This window comes from Periplaneta americana, chromosome 2, assembly GCF_040183065.1.
Source record: "Periplaneta americana isolate PAMFEO1 chromosome 2, P.americana_PAMFEO1_priV1, whole genome shotgun sequence".
Classification (NCBI taxonomy): domain Eukaryota; kingdom Metazoa; phylum Arthropoda; class Insecta; order Blattodea; family Blattidae; genus Periplaneta; species Periplaneta americana.
The window spans coordinates 206,313,478-206,339,507 of NC_091118.1; the positions used below are offsets into that span (position 1 = coordinate 206,313,478).

The 26,030-nt window shown below is 33.7% G+C and overlaps 1 protein-coding gene across 1 annotated transcript; it reads right to left on the reverse strand.

Annotated features, from left to right (window-relative positions):
• Nucleotides 1-881: 881 nt before the first annotated feature.
• LOC138695092 (mite allergen Der p 7-like) lies at nucleotides 882-21,985 on the reverse strand. The gene is made up of 5 exons (XM_069819481.1): nucleotides 21,827-21,985; nucleotides 13,580-13,721; nucleotides 9,295-9,447; nucleotides 4,571-4,722; nucleotides 882-1,218 (listed from the first exon to the last, which is right to left on the reverse strand). Exons 1-5 carry the CDS (start codon nucleotides 21,910-21,912, stop codon nucleotides 1,041-1,043), a joined length of 711 nt encoding a protein of 236 aa, XP_069675582.1. The 5' UTR covers nucleotides 21,913-21,985; the 3' UTR covers nucleotides 882-1,040.
• Nucleotides 21,986-26,030: the final 4,045 nt, after the last annotated feature.

A 26,030-nucleotide genomic window follows, 5' to 3' on the forward strand; every position in this document is an offset into this window, starting at 1 on the left:
AGACATAATGAATGTGGTGGATTTTTATTTTTAGAAGGTTGTTTTACGACGCTTTATTTAGCGTCTGAATGAGATGAAGGTGATAATGCCAGTGAAATGAGTCCGGGGTCCAGCACCGAAAGTTACTCAGCATTTGCTCATATTGGGCTGAGGGAAAACTCCAGAAAAAAACCTCAACCAGGTAACTTGCCCCGACCGGAAATCGAACCCGGGCCACCTGGTTTCGCGACCAGATGCGCTAACTGTTACTCCATAGGTGTGAACGAATGTGGTGGATGGAAAAAACACTTCCCACCTCCAGCGACGGTACAAATCAGCTACAGGGTGTGTCTGTCGTCGATCGCTGTCTAATGGCGCGGAAACAGCTTGCACTTCCTGTTCTCTAACTCTCGGACGACCCGGCCGAGCCATGTTTTCCATGCGGTCACGCCCCTCGTTGAAGGCTCGAACCCACCTCACCACAGTCCTGTATGGTAACGCCGTCTCTCCACATGCCTCAACAAGACCGTCATGACATTGTCGTGCTGTATGACTACGGGCGGATTGAATTTTCAGCCAAGATCGCTGTTCCTGCTTTGTAAATATGGCGAAACACAACTGCTTAGAGCTGTAACTAACAGGAGACTAACTTCAACTCTCCATAGCGCATGCGCTGTGAGTCGGACGGAAGAGTCCTTTTAGGGGGGGGGGAGAGGGCAGACATAGACTAACATGTGGTAGAAGTGACAACAATGAACTCCGTCTCTTTTCGCTTTTACAGCAGTGTTGCCACTATTAAAGTTACACCCCACGTATTTAATTATAAATTGGCGGACTTATTTAAATTTTATATTAGCCGCTGTTACATAAATACACTGTGTTGTTCTCTGAATAAAACTGCGTTTTAGTTTTTACGTAAATCTTTATTTTTCAACATTTATCAGCCGTTTATAAGAGTTCAGACCTTTGATCAATTCCATACAGCAGTACTTCAAATGTTGTAGAATCCTGTAATTTTTATGAACCAGTATTTAAGGACAGAGTTTATCAAAACTATCTTATCAATAGCCGATAATATCACGGATGTCGAAGTCCTCAAGGGCCTCTGCTAGAGTCGACGTCATCTTTTCCTCCATGAAAGCCAGGATGTCGTTCTCGAAGTAGGGCTCAATGAGACCGGAGATAGCATTGACAACGGCTTCTTCAACATCACCTCCTTCGATTTGTATAGAAATTTGCCTGGATATAGAAGAAACAATAAATCATTTTTGTAGCCATAAATTGCAGAAATTAAAAGAGAAAAAAGCATTAGACGGAATTGGAAATCGTGTGTGAAAAATTTGGTACAAAAATTTGGTAATGAACATTTGGAAGCTAAAAGTCAGAAATTAAATTTTAAAAAGTTTTTTGGAAGTGGAACGTCAAGAAAGCTTGATGATTAATTCAGTTATTACTTATTTTGCTCAATTGTATCGTTTCTTATTTTTGGGAGCATTTAATATGTTAATTTTTTGTGATAAATATAGGAAAGTAAGTTTTGGGAAATAAGTACAAAAAGACACTCAAAATCCAAATCCTTGTGTCCAAAACATATCGTCGGCTTACTTCGAAAACCTCGCAACTCTATTCTTATCGAATGTCGATACAGCAGCCTATATTTTCGAAATGTTTCTGCTATACCATCTCGTGAGCCTGCAAAATATTTCTAAATTTTATAATTAACAAATGAATAACAATTGTTAGCTGGGTCATAAAAGGAATAGGATGTTACTTTGCTCTCCTATACAACTCACTTAACCACTTCCCTGATTAACCCGAGTTAACTCGGGTTGCTAACTTGTGTCAAAATTTATTAACCCGAGTTAACTCGTTTGAGTCCCATTTTCGCTGCTAAGGATTATATCCCGAATATATATGTTTCCATTCTTTCATTAACCTTTTCCTCACTAGATGGCTACAGAAGTTAGTGATATTGCTATATCTGGTGGTGTTTTTTGTACTTCTTCCTTGCGAGTGGAATTCTATGCTCATAAATAGCATTCACACACAGTAGTGAGTAGATGCTAGTTAGTTTTGGCGGTTTCTGTTTGTGTTTAGTGTTTTTTGTGCTGTTTTGTGTAAAGATGGATCAAGTTAGTGATTCCGAAACTTTTGATCAGGAATATATTCCTGTAGAAGATTAGGAAATGAAACATCGGTATCAGAAGACGAAGTTATAGAGTCGAACAAACAAATTCAGATCAGTTGATGTCGCGTCTTTTCGACAGTGGTTTGAATAGAAGACATCTGGCACCATTTCTTCTGCACCTCCGAGGCCCTCATTCCCTGAAATTTTAACATTGTTTCTGATAACGATAATTCTCAATTTTTAAAATTATTCTTTAATAATGACCTCATCAACATTATATTCGAGGAGACGATTCGGCATGCTAATAAGTGTTCACAGAATGCTGAAAATAATTCGTGGCGGCCTACTACAGACTCTGAAATACGTGTACTTTTGGGCATAGTGATACTGCAGAACATTATTCACAAACCTGAAGAAAAGATGTGCTGGTACAAATATTCAATGACTGCTACACCATTCTTCCCAAAACGCTCTCACATAGGAGAGCAGATACTTCTGTCCGGAATCAGATATTGTACATGAAGCTGCATTGTAAGTTTTAACGGGCTGGTTGGGACGTGTAATAAGAAGAGAAGAACAATTCCTGATAGAAGTTACTTGGGAATAATTAACAGGTGGAAGAAGACCTTTGGGAAGACACAGATTGCGCTGGGAAGACTAGGTGCAAAGAGATTTGGAACGAGTAGAAGGAAGGAAATAGGACTCTGGGAGAAGATAGAGAAGCTTGGAGGAAAATTGTGATTGAGACCATAAACCTTCAGAGGTTGATGAGTCACAGTGAGGGATTGATTGATTTTCTTCTGAGTTTCCTTATTCGGCATTCTTTTGAATAATAATAATAATATAATAATAATAATAATAATAATAATAATAATAATAATAATAATAGCAACAGCAACAACAACAACAACAATAATAATAATAATAATAATAATAGCAACAACAATGACAATAATAGTAATAATAATAATGATGATACTAATAATAATAATAATAATAGCAATAATAATGATGATAATAATAATAATAATAATAATAATAATAATAATAATAATAGCAGCAACAGTAACAATAACAACAATAATAATAATAGCAACAACAATGACAATAATAATAGTAATAATAATAGTAATAATAATAATAGTAATAATAATAATAATAACAATAACAATAGCAACAATTTATTTATTTATTTATTTATTTATTTATTTATTTATTTATTTATTTATTTATTTATTTATTTATTTATTTAGAATATTAACGTGCAAAAACAACAGCACAAGGCCAATTACAGTTTTGCACGATACAAAACAGAACAAAACAACAAATGATGATGAGAATGAATGATAGAAAATGGCAATGAGATGAAATACAAACAATATAATGGTCTACATCAATCATTGATCAAATAATAATTATAAAATTATAAAATTAGTACAATGAGAATTGAAATAATGGAATGGTCTACATGAATCAATAGACCAAATGCAAGAAATATATGGACAAATAATTAATAAATTAGATCAGTGAGTTAAAACTCAAAGATATACTACACATTAAATGGATCCAAGTTGAATCCATGCAAATTAGCATATTTAATGCATCTGCAGACCGGAGAGAGAGATTTAGGATTCTTATTATAAAACAATTTATGAAATCTTAAACCATTAGCAGGAATACGAAGACTGATATTGCTTATGAAAGATTCACAATCAATATCACCCTTAATGACTTTGCAAAAAAATAAATAATCAAGATCCTGACGTCTGGTGAACAAACTACCGCAATTGAAATAATTGCATTTAATCTCATAGTTATAATCGGAATTTGGTAAAAATCTATAAGAACACAAGGAAATAAATTTTCTTTGGATATTCTCCAATTTAGCCGAGTCAGTGGAAGTAATGGAGTTCCATACAACAGATGCATATTCAAGCTTGGATCTAACAATAATAATAATGATAATGATAGTAATAATAATAATAGCAACAACAGCATCAACAACAACAATAATAATAATCATAATAATAATAATAATAATAATAATAATAATAATAATAATAGCAACAACAATGACAATAATAGTAATAATAATAATGATGATAATAATAATAATAGCAATAATAATGATAATAATAATAATAATAATAATAATAATAATAGCAGCAACAGTAACAATAACAACAATAATAATAATAATAGCAGCAACAATGACAATAATAATAATAGTAATAATAATAATAATAATAATAATAATAATAATAATAATAGTAATAATAATAATAATAGCAACAAGAGCAATAATAATAATAATAATAATAATAATAATAATAATAATAATAATACTAGCAACAGCAGCAGCAACAACAACAACAACAACAATAATAATAATAATAATAATAATAATAATAATAATAATAATAATAATAATAATAATAATAACGCTAATACGAGTACACTTACCCAACAGTGAGAACACCCAGGCTGCCAAGCGTTGTTTTATAGGTATCCAGATTGGCAGTAAGGTCCACATAGAGAATAAGGTCATCAGCCGTGCCCTTCAGTAGTCCGGTGGGATTCAGACCCATGAATTCCACACTGTAGTCGTACAACATCTGCAAGTAGAGATGCATTCGCTAGGTATCAGTTTTCAGCAAGCTTTATCAACTTACAGCAGTTTAAATGATTTGCTTCCTGTATAAATACAAGAAATAATACTGACAAGAAAATATTTGTAAAAACTCAATGTCATATTCATTGGTTGAGTCACTGGTTGAGAAGAAACTGCCTACTGAAGGATGCACGGGAAGGAATGGTGAACGGGAGAAGAGTTCGGGGCAGAAGAAGATACCAGATGATAAACGACATTAAGTTATATGGATCATATTCGGAGAGTAAGAGGAATAATAATAATAATAATAATAATAATAATAATAATAATAATAATACTTACTTACTTACTTACAAATGGCTTTTAAGGAACCCGAAGGTTCATTGCCGCCCTCACATAAGCCCGCCAGCGGTCCCTATCCTGTGCAAGATTAATCCAGTCTCTATCATCATACCCCACCTCCCTCAAATCCATTTTAATATTATCCTCCCATCTACGTCTCGGCCTCCCTAAAGGTCTTTTTCCCTCCGGTCTCCCAACTAACACTCTATATGCATTTCTGGATTCGCCCATACGTGCTACATGCCCTGCCCATCTCAAACGTCTCGATTTTATGTTCCTAATTATGTCAGGTGAAGAATACAATGCGTGCAGTTCTGTGTTGTGTAACTTTCTCCATTCTCCTGTAACTTCATCCCGCTTAGCCCCAAATATTTTCCTTAGCACCTTATTCTCAAACACCCTGAACCTATGTTCCTCTCTCAGAGTGAGAGTCCAAGTTTCACAACCATACAGAAGAACCGGTAATATAACTGTTTTATAAATTCTAACTTTCAGATTTTTGGACAGCAGACTGGATGATAAGAGCTTCTCAACCGAATAATAACACGCATTTCCCATATTTATTCTGCGTTTAATTTCCTCCCGAGTATAATTTATATTTGTTACTGTTGCTCCAAGATATTTGAATTTTTCCACCTCTTCGAAGGATAAATCTCCAATTTTTATATTTCCATTTCGTACAATATTCTGGTCACGAGACATAATCATATACTTTGTCTTTTCGGGATTTACTTCCAAACCGATCGCTCTACTTGCTTCAAGTAAAATTTCCGTGTTTTCTCTAATCGTTTGTGTATTTTCTCCTAACATATTCACGTCATCCGCATAGACAAGAAGCTGATGTAACCCGTTCAATTCCAAACCCTGCCTGTTATCCTGAACTTTCCTAATGGCATATTCTAGAGCGAAGTTAAAAAGTAAAGGTGATAGTGCATCTCCCTGCTTTAGCCCGCAGTGAATTGGAAAAGCATCAGATAGAAACTGACCTATACGGACTCTGCTGTATGTTTCACTGAGACACATTTTAATTAATCGAACTAGTTTCTTGGGAATACCGAATTCAATAAGAATATCATATAATACTTCCCTCTTAACCGAGTCATAAGCCTTTTTGAAATCTATGAATAACTGATGTACTGTACCCTTATACTCCCATTTTTTCTCCATTATCTGTCGAATACAAAAAATCTGATCAATAGTCGATCTATTACGCCGAAAACCGCACTGATGATCCCCAATAATTTCATCTACGTACGGAGTTAATCTTCTCAAAAGAATATTGGACAAAATTTTGTACGACGTCAACAAAAGTGATATTCCTCGAAAGTTACCACAGTTGGTTTTGTCCCCCTTTTTAAAAATAGGTACAATTATGGACTCCTTCCATTGTTCTGGTACAATTTCCTTTTCCCAAATAGCAAGTACAAGTTTATAAATTTCGCTATATAATGCACTCCCACCCTCTTGTATTAATTCTGCTGGAATTTGATCGATACCTGGAGACTTGTACTTTTTCAGATTTTCTATCGCAATTTCGACTTCTGAAAGCGTGGGTTCGGGTATAAATGGCTCAGCAGTTTGTATTTCAATTTCGTCCCGATCATTTCGATTTGGCCTATGTACATTTAGTAGTTGCGCAAAATAGTTTTTCCATCTGTTTAGGATTGAGGGAGAGTCTGCAAGCAAGTCACCATTCTCATCCTTGATCACGTTTACCCTTGGCTGATATCCGTTCTTAAATTCCTTTATACCCTTATATAAATCTCGAATGTTTTTATTCTTATTATTTGTTTCCACCTCATTCAGTTTTTCCTTCAAGTAACCTCTCTTTTTATTCCTAAGTGTACGACTTGCTTCCCGTCTTTCATTGAAATAATTATCTCTCTTCTCCTCAACTGGATCCTGTAAGAATTTCAATTTTGCCTGTTTCCTTCTTTCTACTACCATGCAACAATCTTCATCAAACCACGGTTTCTTTTTCTTAGTTTCATAATAACCTATGCTCTGCTCAGCTGCAATTTTGATATTATCTCTGATATTTTCCCACACGCTATTAACATCTAATTCTTTCTTAACTTCGTCGGAACTTTCTAAACTGGCAAACCTATTCGAAATTTCGACCTGATAATTTTGCTTAGCTTCCTCGTCCTTTAATTTCAAAATATTGAATTTAGTAATATTAACTTGTTGCTCTACTCGCTTGGCTACTGATAATCTTTCTCTTAATTCTCCAATCACCAAATAATGGTCAGAATTACAGTCTGCACCCCTGAAAGTTCGAATATCTACTATACTAGTATATCTCCGTTTATCTATCAAGATGTGATCTATTTGGTTGTGTGTCAATCCATCTGGAGAAGTCCAAGTATATTTATGTATATCCTTATGGGGGAATGTTGTACTTTTGACAATTAAATTTTTCGATGTGGCAAAGTTGACTAATCTAACTCCATTGTCACTACTAATTGCGTGTAGGCTCTCTTTTCCAATAGTTGGTCTAAAAATATCCTCCCGTCCTACTTTAGCATTGAAATCCCCCAATAAAATTTTCATGTGATATCTAGGGAACTGATCAAAAGTATGTTCCAATTCCTCATAGAAGCTATTCTTTATATGGTCGTCTTTCTCTTCTGTAGGGGCGTGAGCATTTATAACTATGATGTCGCACCATCTACCCTTCAGTACTAAATATGATAACCTGTCACTGATAAATTCGACCTTTTTTACTGCTGATTTTATTCTTTTATGAACAAAGAATCCTGTTCCTAATTGGTGATTATTGTTTCCTTCCCCATAATACAACAAGTAATCTCCTATTTGTGATATGCCATTCCCATCTAACCTAACCTCTTGTACTCCTACGAAGTCTATTCTATATCTAGCTAGTTCTTTTGCTACTAATATTACCCCTCCTGTTCTATAAAGACTAGTTACGTTCCAAGTGCCAAATCTCAAATCCTTATTCCTTTGCTGTGGTCGTGCCAGAGAATCAGTCCTATTCCGAGGCTTATTATAGGGATACGTAACAAGCTGTTTTTTACGGTGATGGGTTGTTAGCCCTTCGCCCAACCCCCAAGCTGGAGGACCACCCCTTATCGGCTGTCCACGACTGCTTATTCAATATATTCGCAGCTACCCTCCATATCTGGAGGCCGTCTCCTATAATAATAATAATAATAATAATAATAATAATAATAATAATAATAATAATAATAATAATAATAATAATAATAATAATAATAATAATAATAATAATAATAATAATTCTTTATTTATACTGGCAGATTTAAGGCCATAGGGCCTTCTCTTACACTCTACCAGGTCACGAAGTATACAAGCAGTTAAGATTCAACAAAAGATTTAACAAAATACTAACATATTATTAAAAAAATATTAATAATAATAGCGTAATAAAATCGACACTACACAACATGAAAATAATACCATAATAGAAAAAAGAGAAAGTAAAATACATTGGAATATAATGAAAGCAACTCATTTAGTACAAATGGTTAATATGGAAAAACGTAAGGAAGAATATATCAAAATGAAATGTAATAAAATAATAATGTAAAAGAAAGAAATACGAAAATCAAATAAAATTCACGATAAAAAGGCTATGATAATAAATTCATCGGCTGATAAAGAGAAAAAAAAGGCGGAAAAGAAGGAAAAAGAAATACATAGCCTATATTTTTACAAAACTATGGCAGAGAAAATGGCTTATAACTGAAAGGAATCTAATTCAAAAAGTGCAATTCTAATTTATTTTTGAAACTAGACAATGTCCGACAGTCTCTGACATGTTGTGGTAGAGAGTTCCAGAGATGAATGCGTATAATAAGGAAGAGTGCTGGATTTGCAGTGAAAGACCTGCCCTTGGACAGAAAAGTACGAATAAATAAAAAGAGTTTCCTTATAACATTTTCCTGTGAAACATACAGGGAATATAGTATTTACAAATTATTGATTTTCCTTGTAAATTCCTATGTATAGTAAAAGTAGGCCTATATGTTATACTGTAGGGTATAAGTTATATTTTATTTTATGTTTTCATTAATTCCGTAACTCACAAATATATTATTTTAATTTCTACGTCGATATATTCAAACGTCTCATTCTACCATTATCTCGTTATGGTTTGAGCTCACATCTGGAGAGTTGTTTTAATGCTGTGATTATTTTGAAGCTGACTCAGACACTTAGCATTTTGAGCAGGGTCTATAAAACTTACGTGCAGGGTGCTGAATTCAACATTGGTAGAAATATGTACGAGGCTTCCTTCGGTCTTCACAGAAGCCTCACCATTCCGCACCATCGTCGTCAAATCGTGCAGCCAGCCGTTTGTTAGGTACAGATCTCCGTCTAACGTCACGATACCCAAATCCTGCAGACAGATAATCGGTGTCACACAATTTGACAACACAAATTGACTCTCCTAATTGTCTGTATCCAAATATATTATTGCAATTGCCTAATTTATTTAGCAATAAATACAAGAACAACAATGGATGATTTTCAGAAATGAGGTCGGTTATTTTAAATGACTTTCATCTTAGTGCATACATTTTATCTTTCCACGTTCGCGTACGGGACCATAGTCGGCAGTAGGTAGCTGTCAGCCCTGATATTCAAGGATATGCATGGCCGATGAAGAGACGGTTGACTGTTATTGTGTATATTGTTGAGTTTCACTTTTCTGTGTCTAACAAGTCATGGTTCAGGGATTTCATATAGAGCAAAAAATTTTCGTCTGCAGTAATGAAAGAAAAGTATAGTCATGTGTTTAGTGTCATAGAGAAATTCAAGAATGCTTTCCTGCGATTTATGCACCTGAAAGGACTATAGTTAACCCTTAAATTGAGAAAGTATCCTATAGGATACAACAGGTTAATAGGCTATCTACATAATATATAATTTGAACTGGTAATGGAAATTACGGGAAAACGGCTGAACGGATTTTAATAAATGACTCCTCATTTTGAAGCTTAGAACCCGAAGTTTTTCAGAAAAATAGTAACTCTCAGTGAAGCGTTACTTTTTCTACATAATTTTCATATTTTCCAAAATCCATCTTTCGTCAGTTTTGAGAACTAATTGCATCATTTCAGAATAAAACAAAACACATACTAGCCTACAATAAACAATAGGCTATTACACAAAGGCTATGACCTGCAGGATTGCTGGCATATTTAGAGCTCAAATTCAATTGGTTATTAAAAACTTCAAGGCTTACTAAAAATAATTTACAGGTCTGATTCTGCGGTGTGTAATTTTATGAAAAGAACTGTGTATTGGATATTAAAATCTACAAAACTTGAGATGGTTTGATGACATTATTACCATTATAAATTAAATATTATTATAATTAATGCCATGAAGCGACTATTTTTCATTAATTATACGTATTAATGCTGTATTGATTATATGAAAGTGAAACTTTTGGGGTTATATAAGTAGATATAGAGAATATATGAAATTAGATCTTCATTTCTATAATTTACTGAATGGCGGCTATGTAGTAGGCTATATAACTACAAAACTTACGTAAGATAATAATATTGCTATTAAAAATGAAATATTTTTATAGTTATTAATCAAGTGGGGTTGGGTATTTTTCATATACTTAATGGCGGTGTAGTGTAGATATTTATGTGCATCATTCTCTTCACTATTGGCTCGAGAGAGTGCAAAAATTGCAGTTCCTAAGGAAAAACCAAAAGGTATTACTTACTGATAAATTAAGAGACCTAGAAAATTTTGTAGTCTCCCAATCATTTCAGCAAGATCTCTTTGGAGTATGAAATGATTTTACCCTCTACATTTCAAGGTCGCCATATAGCAGGATGCTATGTTTTTTGTTCGAAAGCATAGCAAACCTGATATTTTTTATTTAACTTTCGCGTACAATTCACAATGACCTGAATTAGCTATTATTTAGTCCCACATGAAAAACCCACTGATCGTTCTGACATTGTTACTTGCGTTTTCGCGTTGAAACTCAAAACCTGAAGGTGGATAGGTTCAAGTTATTATGGAAGAAAATAACTTTCAAAATGTCTGGATTCTTTATTGAAAATAAATCTGAAAATTTTTTTATTTGAGCGTTTAATTTACTTAGTTTGCAGCATTTGCTGCACAAGCCACTAGTATGCTATAATTTTAATTGCGATAGTTGTTTTCTTTACGGTTCGGCAAGGCTTAATAAACTAGAGTAAGAATGAAGTTTTGCCAATTTAAGTGTTAAGGACGCTAGACTATAGTCATCTTGACTAGAACTCAGTTTTTACACAAAATTTGTAAAAAAAAATCAGTTTTCGGTTTTTTTGTACGAAAACATTCCTAGGGCACTTAAGAAGTTGGCAATAAGAGGTTTGTTGCCTCTACGTCTTCTTTGAGGTACAGGAACGAATTTTATATATGCCTGTTCCGTATATGTCAGTATTGTATTTCTTTTCACAAATTTACGTTTTTCTCGAAACTACATTTTTTATATTCAGAATGCACCATGCGCAAGCTGTTTTAAAGATATTCAATGAATGTATTCTTACGTGTCCATACATATATTATTTTCTGAGATCTAATATTGAAAAATCTTACGTAACTTGAAAATTAGGAGTTAAAAATTATAATATAATATATCTAAAAGTATAAATAAGTAAATGTCTGATTTTCGAAAATTTACTGTACTTAAAGTACCTTAGATCTCATGACTTTTTCAAAGTGAAAATATTGCCCGTGAATCAGGGTCCGTATAAAAAAATTTGAACTTGCTCTATTTAATTACAAGTGCTTGAAATACTTTGATTACATAAAAAAATTTACATAATTAAAATGAAATTAATTTCGGAACTAGCGGTCCTATTATTCTCAAAATTTTCACACATCTTGTCCTTAATGCGTTCTACAAAATAGTTAAAGAGTGAAATAAATTGGATGAAAATTGTAAAAATTTCATAACTCAGTCTTGGAGTCCCTTAATAAAATAAACTACGAGATCAATAATGGACAAGAAAATAAAACGGAGTCATATTTCAACAGAGACAAAATTTAATCATATCGGTGCTCGATTATAATAGAAAAACGACGCGAAAATGTCTAATAACATTTTGTCCCCAGAAGGGCGATTTTCGAAAAAAAAAAAAAAAAAAAAAAAAAAAAGATCTTTTGTAACTTGAAATTATGATTAAGTTTTTCATGAAACTGCTCAAAATTGGATTTTTATCTCATGTAGGATGATAGAGTAAGCTATGTATGGCCATGTTACAGTAGTATTTGCATGGGAAATAACATAGATTTCGAATAAATCGCATTAATAGTCGTGTACACATTGCATGGGAACAGGGATGTGAAATGATGGCAACACTGTTTCTTACGTACGCAAAACCATGTGGATGAGCTAGGTGTACGGAGCGGACGATACGCTTACATTCACTTCGTCATTTGTTGCAGGCTACGTGCAGTTCGAAGCAGTTGAAACACAACGAGATGCCACAGTTTTATAATCGCGAGTATTTATACACGTTATTAATTTATGGCGAAACTGGTCACAATGCCGCTGCAGCTGCTCGCTTATATCGTGACAGATAACTGGATCAGGAGTGTGAAAGTTGTGGACATGCAACTGGTGGACGCTTTGAACAATACCTTTAAAAGGCACTGTAGAGAATGGTGTACAAAATTTAACAGTGTACCTCACATTAATGTGTATCATTTTCATTTAGTTTCAAAGTTATTTATTTCTTCCAAACATTGTATTGCAATTGAGTTGGAGTGACATCAACTGTGTGATCCTCAGTGTAAAATAATATTGTATTTAAAGTATTAATTTTGTTTTACGCATAATTTTTTATTCTAGTGTATTATTGATAAAATTATGTTAAAATATAACGGAAACTACGCGTTTCTTCGTACTAAATTCAGTGCTGAAACGATACAATAACGAACGTTTCATCATAGATAACGAATAACACAGTTCATGTAATTAACATGTTACGATTACATAAATTTCGATTTGACTGCATTCTCAAGAGATGTTTTTGTTTACAAAACGGTGTGTGTGTACACCCTCTCAAAACCCCTGCCAAGTAGACGATTGGAGCGGCATTCAGTATGCTGGGATGCAATGATCTCGCGAAGTAAACACTGCTACTGTCTACAGTGTTGCAACATTGCAACATTCGTTTTCTGGAAATATTACAAAAACTATTGGTCGTATGAAAAAAATATTATTTGACAAAACGTTCTCAAATGACTTGATCTGTTATGTGTGTGAAGGATTGTGAAAGGTTGCCTTCCACCCTGTATATTGTATCGTAAATTAAAATTCCACATTGTATAATTAATTGATCACGAAATTCATTAGTTTCTTATATATTTGTTTTTCTCAACTAAATTTTTTTTCCCAAATCCTAGAAGTTTGCCCATCGAATTTTGTGGCACACTGTATAAACTAACGAACCAAATAGTTTTCTGTCTAAAAGAGTCAACTCTTTTATGAAAGGAGAAGTACAGCTCACCACGGAGAATGATTCCTGCATGTTCGGCAGTTGCATAGGCTCCAGGTTGTGGGTGTTGGCATACTTCCGTAGTAGGTCCACTACAGCGTCCACAATTTTGTCAGCTTCTGACTCTATGCGGCTGACGATCTCGGCTCGAGACCTGAACATAAAAAATTTGCTACAAATCAAGGAGAGATTTCGTGGTGGCATGGGAATATAAGGGAAGTTCAAGCATTGTGTTTCATAGTAAATTGAATAACTAAGGTAAAAACGTTGCAAGCGACATTTTATTTCCTATTGCAATGTTTTAACATAAACTAATTGAATATATTCTTTTTTATGTGTAGTAAATTCTATCAGTTGAAAATGGAAGTAAAATCTTCAATATAATCTGTAAAATGTAGGATATTGTGGGAAAATGTTACAGCTCTAACCATCAGGTATTTGTTTTTATGTTCCTGTAAATTTTTAAATTGACTGCACCCATTGTATTCTTCACCTGACATAATTAGGAACATTAAATCCAGACGTTTGAGATGGGCAGGGCATGTAGCACGTATGGGCGATTCCAGAAATGCATATAGAGTGTTAGTTGGGAGGCCGGAGGGAAAAATACCTTTAGGGAGGCCGAGACGTAGATGGGAAGGTAATATTAAAATGGATTTGAGGGAGGTGAGATATGATGATAGAGACTGGATTAATCTTGCTCAGGATAGGGACCAATGGCGGGCTTATGTGAGGGCGGCAATGAACCTCCGGGTTCCTTAAAAGCCAGTAAGTAAGTAAGTAAGCAAATAAGTAAGTAAGTAAGTAAGTAAGTAAATTTTTAATTTGACGATTGCACGTTTTCTCGCGTATGTATTTAATTACAGATACTAGATAGTTAAGTACTTTACAACCCGTTCCCAGTTTATATATATATATATATATATATATATATACAGTATATATATATATATATATATATATATATATATATACACAGTAGAACTTGGTTATAACGACATCCAATGGACCTTGAAAATTATGTTGTTATAAACGAGTGTCGTAGTAACCGAGATTCATGTTATCAGTCTAGTGAGGTGGAAAATGAAAAATAATAAACATAATTAGGCTTATTTTAGATTTATGTATTCACTTTTAAGCATATTATGAACACAATAAAATACATGTACAATTATAAATACAGTATTCTGTATTAAAACAGTTTGTTCATTACTCACCAAACTTATTTACTGAGGAGTCAAGTAATCAGTCATTTTACTCTTTTGTCTCCTACTTGCCCAATATACATTTTCTAAATTAAATTCTATGTTCATTATTTCAGTTGCAATTTCACTGCTCCTTCTCCTAGCTTCATACTCCCTCCTCTAGCTTCATGGAAATGTTCACAATTCTAATGGCTTCTAAAGTGTCACTCACTTCTTTTAGTGGCCATACTGCGTTAAAATGCGTGCACGTAGTGAAAACTTCCTGTCGAAACTGACCGCATGCAGGTACCATTAATACCGCATGAATTCGAGCAGGTTACAATGGGATGGGGAATCTGCCTGGTTTGTGATAGAAGGGAACAGTAAAATATTTGCCAGATTTTAGCAAAATATTCCTTAAAATACTTTGGTTCTTAGTTAGAAAATTGTATTCCAAACTGCGGTTGAAAATGACGTTATATGCGAGGTAGACGCATATACGTTTGTCGTATTAAGCAAGGTAGAAAAGCATATGTCTTATAGGGAATTAGTTGGGACCACAGAATATTTGACGTTATAGGCTAGGTGTCGCACAAAACGAGGTCGCTATAACGAAGTTCTACTGTGTATATATATATATATATATATATATATATATATAAAATTTGTATTCAGTTTTTTTAATTAATTACATGCCATTCATTAAAAAATACAAATGTCATTTCGATGAACAATTTCCATTAACTGCATTGGAATTTTTTTCGTTGAAAAAAAAAAATAAAATGTTTTTCGTTGATAATAAACTACAAAAATAATGTTAACGCGAAATGTTTATGAGCTTGACATTTTTTGTTAATACGGTGACGTCATTAATTACAGTAGGCTTTGGATTATTGAAATTAACATGTGTTCAAAAGGCAGTAGTTTCGATTCCAACCAGCCATAATAAAACATAAAGGGGTAAGAAATAAATATAGCATCACACTGCATTAACTTTTTAACGTGTAAAATCTTAATGAAATATTAAATTTAATTTTAATTGAATAAGATATTATTATGCTTATTTGTAAACAATGGGTGTGATTAATTAATGCGGGGAATATAAAGACAGAAATAGTTAATTTAGCATAAATCTGATTCCAAAGTACTTAAATGTGCTATAAATTTCCAAATGAATCCAATTGTCTGTAGTAACATATTAAACATAAAGTTGTGATTTCAAACAACTCAACGACGTCATATTGATGTGTGAATTGTTTCGACTGTCAATTGCTCTTTTGTTTCTAGACTAGACTTCATGGAGTCAGGAGGAAATTATGAAGTAGTTAACGCCTTACCAAATTTAAATGCGGGGAGTATAATGACAGAAATTAAAAAAAAAAAATTCAAAACTTTATTTCAAATCCCATACATCTTACATTCTCAACAAAGTTCACAACACTAACTGCATAAAAGTTTTAACACAGTTATGGGGATTTGATAAATAACCTGTCAATTTTGTTGAAATAAGTAATAACATGTTTTTTTAAATTACATTAGAAAATAGTTTCCTAAACAACTAGAAATACATTTTAAATAATTTACAAAAAATTTACATTAAATGAAGTAGCAATAAAACAGACTATGAAGGAAACTATTTTTGTTAAAATAAACCATCAAAACATAATAGATTATGCTGTTAAAATAAAATAATGATAACATACCTTTCTTCAAATAAATTAGGAAATGTTTTCCGTAAAGAGTCTCCAAGTATGAGTAGCAATAGTATTCGTTAAAATAAAGTTAGCTAAGAGTTTATGTTACATATATTATTCATTAAAAAACAACAAACATTAGCCTACAAAATGCAGTTGGCAATGAGGACCCTGAATTGTAGAAGACATTGAATACTGGAAATTTGAACATAGTTAGGTTTACATAATACTAGTGGCTTGTGCAAACTAAGTTCGTTAGACGTTCAAATAAACATTTTTCAGGTTTATTTTCAATGATGAATACCAGACATTCTGAAAGTTATTTGTTTCCATAATAATGAAACATACTCCCTCTGAATGTTTTTTTTAATGCTAAATAGTTTTTCTTGAACCTATACACCTTCAGTTTTTTAGTTTGAACGCGAAAACGCAAGTAACAATGTCAGGACGATCAGTGGGTTTTTCGTGTGGGAGTAAAGCAGTAGCTATTTCAGGTCATTGCGGATTGTAGGTGAAAGTTAAAAAAAAAGTCAGGTTTGCTATGCTTTCGAACAGTAGACATAGCATCTTGGTATAGCTGCTGCATGTAGAGCTTGAAATGTAGAGGGTAAAATAATTTTATCCTGCTAAGAGTTCTTGCTGAAATGATCGGGAGACTACAAAATCTTGTAGGCCTCTTATTTTTCAGTAAGTAGGTAATACCTTTTGGTCTTTCCTTAGAAGCTCTAATTTTTGCGCTCTCTCGAGTCAGTACTGTAGAGAATCACGCATATAAATATCTACACCACACCGACATTAAATATATGAAAAAGCTCCAACCCCACTTGATTAATAACTATAAAAATATTTGATTTTTAATAACAGTATTATTATCTTACGTAAGTTTTATAGTTTTCAATACCATAAGCTTATACTATGTATACTATATAGCCGTCACTCAGTAAATTATAGAAATCGAGATCTAATTTAAGATATTCTCTACATCTACTTATATAACCCCAAAACGTTTCACTTTCATATCATCAATATAGCATTAATATGCATAATTAATGAAAAATAGTCACATCATGGCATTAACTATAATAATATTTCATTTCTAATGGTAATAAAGTCATCAAATCACCTCAAGTTTTGTATGTTTTAATATCCAATACACAACTGTACTCAGAAAATTACACACCACACAATCAGACCTGTAAATTATTTAGTAGGATCTAAGTCTCGAAGTTTTAATAACCAATTTAATTTGAGCTCTAAATGTACCGGCATTCTTGCAGATAATGGCCTTCGTGTAATATTGTTTACTGTAGTATGTGTTTTGTTTTATTCTAAATGCAGTTACTGACAAGAGATGGATTTTAGAAAATAGGAAAATTATGTTGAAAAATTGAAATTTCACTGAAAACGACTATTGTTCTGAAAACTTTGGGTTCAAAGCTTCAAAATGAGGGGTCACATATATATATATATATATATATATATATATTTTAAAGCACAAATAAAACGTGAAATTTAACAGTAATATAAATAAAATAGTATAAAATTATGACAACTTATTCCAATAATTATTTAGGCATAGTAAAGACTTTATAAAAGACACAATTAGTCCTTAATAATACTAAGAATAATTATTTTGTTCTAATGTAGTGTTAAGCATGCCGAATTCCTTCAAAATGTTTCAGGTATACTTAGTTATAGCTCCGAGGTTTAATTTTGAAAAAAAGAACAGTGTAATGATTCCATTAAAGAACGGTACTGAATGATATTGGTTAAGTCGTTATGTACAAAGCCTCGTCTAGTCCCACAATAACCAAATTCTACAGAGAAATAAACGGTGTTGTTAAATGACACACAATTTTACATCACACATTTACTCCCCTAATTGTATGTACAGAAATATATTCTTATAGTACTTACTTTATTTAGCAGTAAATAGAAGAGGAAAAATTAATGATTCTGAAAAACAGATTATTTTAATGACCTTAATCTACAGGGTGTAAAGTGTTGTATTTCAAATAAACTAAAGTTCCTTTCTTGAAATTAGTGGAAAATTATTTAAATTTAAATTGAATTTCAAGTGTTTGCTCTCAAATAAGCTGATGAATTATTTTCTTCGTAGGAAATGTTTCCGTTTACGTAAACTGAAAGACGTTCTATATAAAATATATTATAATTGTCATTCTTTTTTCACTAAACTAACCTATGACACTAATATTTTATTTCATATAGGCTACACTATAATTTTTGATGATATACCAATAAGCTACATTAAGTTTTGGTTCAATTAAATAACAAAAGTTGTCAATTCAATTACATGAACACAAGCCATCTACAGCACACAACACAAACAAGAACTCAACAATAGTAACAACTGCCTACTGATATACCCACAGATCCTAAACACTCGATGTGACCATAGATGTTAAAGCGTGCATAAATAAACTTAACGAAAAAGTCAGAAAACTGACAATTTGCGTTTGAGTGAACAAGGAGCTCTTTTCATAAAAGTAAGATTTTATTTAATGATCCTGTTGTTAATAATGTAGAAAAAGTTTTCGAATAAATTATGTGGTATAATTTTCGTTGAAGTAAACTAGAGTTTGTCACAAAAATTGAATGAAGACCTCCCTGGAAAAAGGATGTAACATCAGATTCATAAATGTGTGATGTAGGTGGAAAAAGACTAACTGTAGTAACTTTTCGAGGAATATTACTTTTGTTGACGTCGTACAAAATTTTGTCCAATATTCTTTTGAGAAGATTAACTCCATATATAGATGAAATTATTGGGGATCATCAGTGTGGTTTTAAGCGTAATAGATCAACTATTGATCAGATATTTTGTATTCGACAGATAATGGAGAAAAAATGGGAGTATAAGGGTACAGAGCATCAGTTATTCATAGATATCAAAAAGGCATATGACTCTGTTAAGAGAGAAGTTTTATATGATATTCTTATTGAATTCGGTATTCCCAAGAAACTAGTTCGATTAATTAAAGTGTGTCTCAGTGAAACGTACAGCAGAGTCCGTATAGGCCAGTTTCTGTCAGATGCGTTTCCAATTCACTGTAGGCTAAAGCAAGATGCATTATCACCTCTACTTTTTAACTTTGCTCTAGAGTATGCCCTTAGGAAGGTCCATGATAACAGACAGGGCTTGGAATTGAACAGGTTACATCAGCTACTTGTCTATGCGGATGACGTGAATATGTTAGGAGAAAATCCACAAACGATTAGGGAAACCACGGGAATTTTACTTAAAGCAAGTAAAGAGATAGGTTTGGAAGTAAATCTCGAAAAGACAAAGTATATGATTATGTCTCGTGACAAGGTACGAAATGGAAATATAAGAATTGGAAATTTATCGTTTGAAGAGGTGGAAAAATTCAAATGCTTGGGAGCAACAGTAACAAATATAAATGACACTCGGGAGGAAATTAAACGCAGAATAAATATGGGAAATGCATGTTATTATTCGGTTGAGAAGCTCTTATCATCCAGTCTGCTGTCCAAAAATCTGAAAGTTAGAATTTATAAAACAGTTATATTACCGGTTGTTCTTTATGGTTGTGAAACTTGGACTCTCACTCTGGGAGAGGAACATAGGTTACGGGTGTTTGAGAATAAGGTGCTTAGAAAAATATTTGGAGCTAAGCGGGATGAAGTTACAGGAGAATGGAGAAAGTTACACAACGCAGAACTGCACGCATTGTATTCTTCACCTGACATAATTAGGAACATTAAATCCGGACGTTTGAGAGGGGCAGGGCATGTAGCACGATGGGCGAATCCAGAAATGCATATAGAGTGTTAGTTGGGAGACCGGAGCGAAAATGACCTTTAGGGAGGCCGAGACGTAGATGGGAAAATAATATTAAAATGGATTTGAGGGAGGTGAGATATGATGATAGAGACTGGATTAATCTTGCACAGGATAGGGACCGATGGCAGGCTTATGTGAGGGCGGCAATGAACCTTCGTTTTCCTTACAAGCTATATGTAAGTAAGTTAATATTTATGTTATTAATTCCTTAGAACAATGTTTTCAGGTTCTTAATGTTGGTAGTAGTTATGAACAAACGATAAGCTCCAACCACAGTCCTACAACATAAACGCTCGACTTGTGCTAATTATTTGGGTAATATCATTCTGGTACCTAAAAATCCGTTCCCTATTGAATACTAAATAATCCTAGTATTTTAAACGCACGTATATTCCTTAAATATAACAATATCTTAGCTGAGAACAAAAGAATGCGACTTACTGCAATTCGATAAAAATATTAATCCCGATGTTCATTTTTTTCTAATATCGACTGTGTACACGAATAAAAATCGATTCTAAGCTGCGTTGCCATGTATAAACCCCACGAACCTCTGTTTCTTCTCAATCCGCGTCTCGACTTCGTTTTAGAAATCGCACAAGGATTCAGACCTCGATCGCGGCTCAAAAGCCGAGGTTTGGAACCAGGATTTCGTCCGTGTTTTAGAAATCGACAGAAATGAAACTTCACCATGTCATTAGCTGTCACACAATGATTATGGTATGTGTACAGAAAATCAAGGACATAGTTTGAAAAATGTAGAAAATAGAATTTCACACATCACCTCTCTTAAATGAGCTAGAAATTATTCCAGTGGAAATACAATTTTCATGTTTCCCCTAAAATAAAATTAGCAAATATTTTCATTCAAATAACGTAGAAATGGTTTTTATTAAAATGAAATAAGAATTTTTTCACGTATAAAATGTTTTAATTTAAAGATAATATACTGTATATATTATTTTAATGTACCGAAGTACATATGATATTTCCATGCAGATATTCTGCGTCATCATACGATGAAAGAGTAATGGAACGGAGAAAAATTCTCTCCGGCGCCGGGATTTTGATTGACGCAGAATATCTGCATGGAAATATATGTACTTCGGTACATTAAAATAACATATATGATATGCGTAAATCACTTCGTGATTTAAGACGACGCTTATTCCGTCGGATCCCGGCCAACTAGTCACTCATAACGAGTGCACCTCAGCACATGCGTGGACTTCAGTCCTTCGTTCATAGACATCTATGACGTAGTGCAGAGGGCGGCACTAGAGGGAACCCAAGAGTTGGAACTTAATCTGAGACAATTCTGTCCGACGCCGGGGTGGGTATCCGGTGTGGCTTAGCGGATAAAGCGTCAGGACGTAGAGCTGAAAACCCGGGTTCAAATCCCGGCGCCGGAGAGAATTTTTCTCCGTTCCATTACTTTTTCATCGTAATATACTGTAGTTTTATTTTTCTTGTTCGAATAAAATAGGAAATATTTGTCTCTAAAAATAAACTCTAAAGTAATTGTCATTACAATTCATTAAACACAATCTGGTACCTCTTTGGAAGAACTTTGGTGTTTGCGCCGGACAAGGCATAGCTGCACACAGCAAGAACCAGCCAGGAAATCACGAACTTCTGCATTTTGGTACACAGCTTGTTTCAGAACGACCCACACTCTAAGAATGTAGAGATCACTTAACGATTACCGCTATATAGATATACATATATAAACACAATGATAACCAAATGACGCAAGTGAAATATCAAAGAACAATAATGGTAGATTAGATTAATTGAAGTGAACATCATGTGTATTTTTGCAGTTGAGAAATTCATAGAAATTAACACTCTTAGGCCCGATTGTATAAACCATTTAATCTTAGATCAGCAGTGGCGTAGCATGAAATTTTGAGCAGGAGAAGCTAACTCAAGTTGTCTTTCATACAATATGAGAAAAAGTATTACAAAGATACAGTCCTAAAATAAATAGTAGTCAATGTCAAGTCAGCAGTCGAAGATTGGTTGGAATCTCGTAAGTAACACCAATAAGGCATGACCTCAAATGATACGTAGTAAAATATGATTTCACGGTTTACACATATCTCTAACAAATAGACACGTATACATATAACATTAGATCACTCCCCGTCATACTTAGAGAAATCACAGTATTAGTATCATTACGAAAGTATGCGTCTTCCTTTGGTTGTGTCCTTAATTGACAGCAAGGGAGTCGGTCATTTGTTTTTCAGATCACACTTTTGTTCGTAAGTCAGTCTTGATAATAGAATTGTCCTAAAGAAATTCAAGTAAATTGGTGCCAGCAACTGTTATTTCACTCATTATTTATTATATCAGCCACAATGCACACTAACACTTCAACTGAGCACAACTGACGAAAAGGGATAACTCGGAAACTACTTATTTTAAATGTTAAAGCTAGCTTCTTGCGAGCCTTACGACTAGGGTAGTTTAGTTAGAAAGGGATGGAAAATCTGCGGGGTGGATTACACAGAAGAAATCAGTCTGCTTGGAAGCTGGTGTGTGCAGGCTACTTGTTTCCTGCTGCACCACAAATCATCCTGAGCTGCAGCATCACAATATTTAACGCATAAATATAAATTCTATTAAAATTAATAAATAATTTTCTCCATAAACTGCAGGTTTATTATGAACTTATTATTAACTGGGGAAGCTAAGCTTTTTAGCTTACATCGACGCTACGCCACTGTAGATCAGAGGTTAAATTGATCCTCGTTCTAGCTGAACTTGGAATTTTGTGTTATATAAAGTCTAATCTGTCTCAAACTAAAGTCAACTTTGACTGAAGAAATTTTTCCGATTAAGTTAGATGATCCAAGTTCAGTTATTTCTTTTCTGTTTGAAATATACGAGTGCAAATAAAATATCCATTATTATTAATATTAATAGATATGGTAGATAGATTTATATATATATATATATATATATATATATATATATATATATATATTTCAATTTCTTGCCTTAATACACAAACATTCTTATATTTTATAAGGCTCTATCGTGTTCAGCAGTATCAAATAACATAACCTTTATTATATTATGTTTATAACAACCATTAATTATTAATGGATATGATAGGTACATTCATAAATTTTCAATTAACTGTATTACTAAACGAAAATTGTCGTTTTATAAAGCTTTATTATGTTTAGCAGTATCAAACACCATAACATGATAACAACTTGGAGAACAGTCAACCTTCTCCTTATTGTCCGCCATTATTTACATTGCACACACACACACACACACAAAAAAAAACAGTTTCTCGAACAGAGTGTACGGAAAGTCGCCAAAAAGTAGTTGTAAAGTCGCTAGATTTCTCATTATCAACAAATAACGATTAAATTTTGTCACTATGGGGTGCTAAAAAGGTCACTAAATCCCTATTTAAGCAATATAAAAGTTAAAAGAAATTGTTGTTGAAAAAGAGTTAAAGTCGCTAGATTGGCAACACTGAACAAACCTGTATAACATGGTCCGCGCATCACATATTTCACCTGTTTATGCGATGTTGCCAAATCCTTTTCACGTGAACTTAGATTGCATTTGAACCAAGGTAATTTGATCGCAGAAAGGTTTTATACAATAGAAGAAGTGTCTGAAATCGGTTCACTTTTCGATCTTCGATCAATGTTGATCTTTAGTCAGAGAGTTTTATACAATTGGGCCTTAAAGCTATATCCTCATGGAGATATAAATTTGTCGTCTGATTTCTCCGCAATCGAAGTTCAAAGGTACAGTTATGATCATTTTTTCATACGGATTTTGAATCCGTATTTACACTTATTTTATGCTAGAGAAGATTTTTACTTTTACTACGTCATGCTACTTTTGACCAATAAAATGGTACGGATCGACGTGTTTCAACCAATCATGGCTGCTTATACTACAAATTTTATCACCTCCCTAGATTTGTTTTTTTGTTTTTTTGTTTTTTGTTTCTTGTTTTTTTTTTTTTGCCAACATTGCACTTTCAATAATTGTGGGCCTACCTTTTAAAGTGATTCATGTTTATTTCATCATCCTTAAGTGAAACATTTTTTTTATCATTTATCCCGTTTATATTATTTAGGTTGTGTTACAGCTTCTGCTCTATGATATTATGGATAGTCACGTATCAGAGATTATTTGATATATATTGATAATTGCAGTGGAATGCAACTGCTTTAATAAAAAACAATTAAACTAATTCAACAAAACATTCTTGACTAATAATCGTCTAGAGAGTTTAATGAACATTGTATACTTGGCACAAATCGTAACAAGAGAACAAATAGTCATATCACAATACCGCCATTTATCGGAATATTTGTAATAGTGAGATGATACAATCACAGTCAACTACATACAGTCACGAAGCATGGGGTAATTTTTTGCATTTCTCGCGTTAGTTCCTAGCCGCTTGGAGCGCTGTGAGTACTAGGAACAATAGACTGTGTCACTGCTAACAGGCCGTAAGGCAAACATTGTGACTCAATTAACCCGATCACGAAGGGGTAAATAGGTCAGATAGCGGTCAAATATAGGTCAAATAGTTCAAATGGATTGTTTAAACCACTCTTAAGCCGACATTATTGCCGCCATAACTCCGCAGTACATGTAGTGAGAATAAAGCTGATTAGTGCGTTGAATACAGCTCATCGAACTCTACTTTCATTGTAAAGGACAACTATCTATCGCCGTACGTTTGGAAGGGAGAGGAAGGCAAATTTTCAAAAAATGGTCATTTTGCCCTTCCAAAACAGAACTCTCTCTACACAGGGAGAATGGAGCGGTGAAGTGGCCTGCCCTTTCCCTGTAGCATCCACACATCTTCACTAGTAATCACCGCTAAAATCGGGCAAATCCGTTGCACATTTTTCTGGATTTTTTTTGGGTACCTAAAATATTTTGGTCTCGAATTCCGAAAATAATGGCCATAGCGAGGAAAGAGATGCGGTCCTGTATTCTCCATTGACTTACTTCTTACACGATAGCATCAAAATGGGAATCGCGAACACAAGCTGATTTTCGAGAAAAAAAAAAACATTCTTGCCGCCATAACTCCGCACTACATGTAGTGAGAATAAAGCCGATTAGTGCGTTGAATACAGCTCATCGAACTCTATCTTCAACGTAAAGGACAACGCTCTATCAACGTCCGTTTAGACGGGAGAGGCAGCCACAATTTCAAGATATGGTCATTTTGCCCTTCCAAAACAGAACTTTCTCTACACAGGGAGAACGGAGCGGTGCAGGGGCCCGACACTTTAACTGTAGCATCCCCACATCTTCACTAGTAATCACCGCTAAAATTAGGCAAATCTGTAGCAATTTTTTAGCCTTATTTTTTGGGAACCTAAAATATTTTGGTGCTATCGTGGAAAAGTAGGTCAAGGAAGAATGCAGGACCGAATCCCGTTCCTCGCTATGGCCATTATTTCCGGAATTAGAGACCAAAATATTTTAGGTACCCAAAAAATAAGACTAGAAAAAAGTGCTACGGATTTGCCCGATTTTAGCGGTGATTACTACTGAAGATGTGGAGATGCTACAGTTAAAAGGGCGGGCCTCTGCACCGCGCCGTTCTCCCTGTGTAGAGGAAAATCTGATTTGGAAGGGCAAAATGACCAAACGGAAGGAGATAGAAAGTTGTCCTTTTCACTGAAAATAGAGTTCTATTAGCTGTATTCAACGCACTAATTTCGTCCAGTTCCTCGCTATGGCCATTATTT

What these genes read in the sequence shown, in the direction of transcription:
- LOC138695092 (XM_069819481.1), bottom strand. Translation starts at nt 21,912, where the DNA reads ATGCAGAAGTTCGTGATTTCCTGGCTGGTTCTTGCTGTGTGCAGCTAT. An exon ending in TGCAGGAATCATTCTCCGTG is followed by an intron (nt 9,448 to 13,579) that starts GTGAGCTGTACT and finishes ATCTGTCTGCAG; the next exon opens with GATTTGGGTATCGTGACGTT. An exon ending in CTGGGTGTTCTCACTGTTGG is followed by an intron (nt 1,219 to 4,570) that starts GTAAGTGTACTC and finishes TTCTATATCCAG; the next exon opens with GCAAATTTCTATACAAATCG.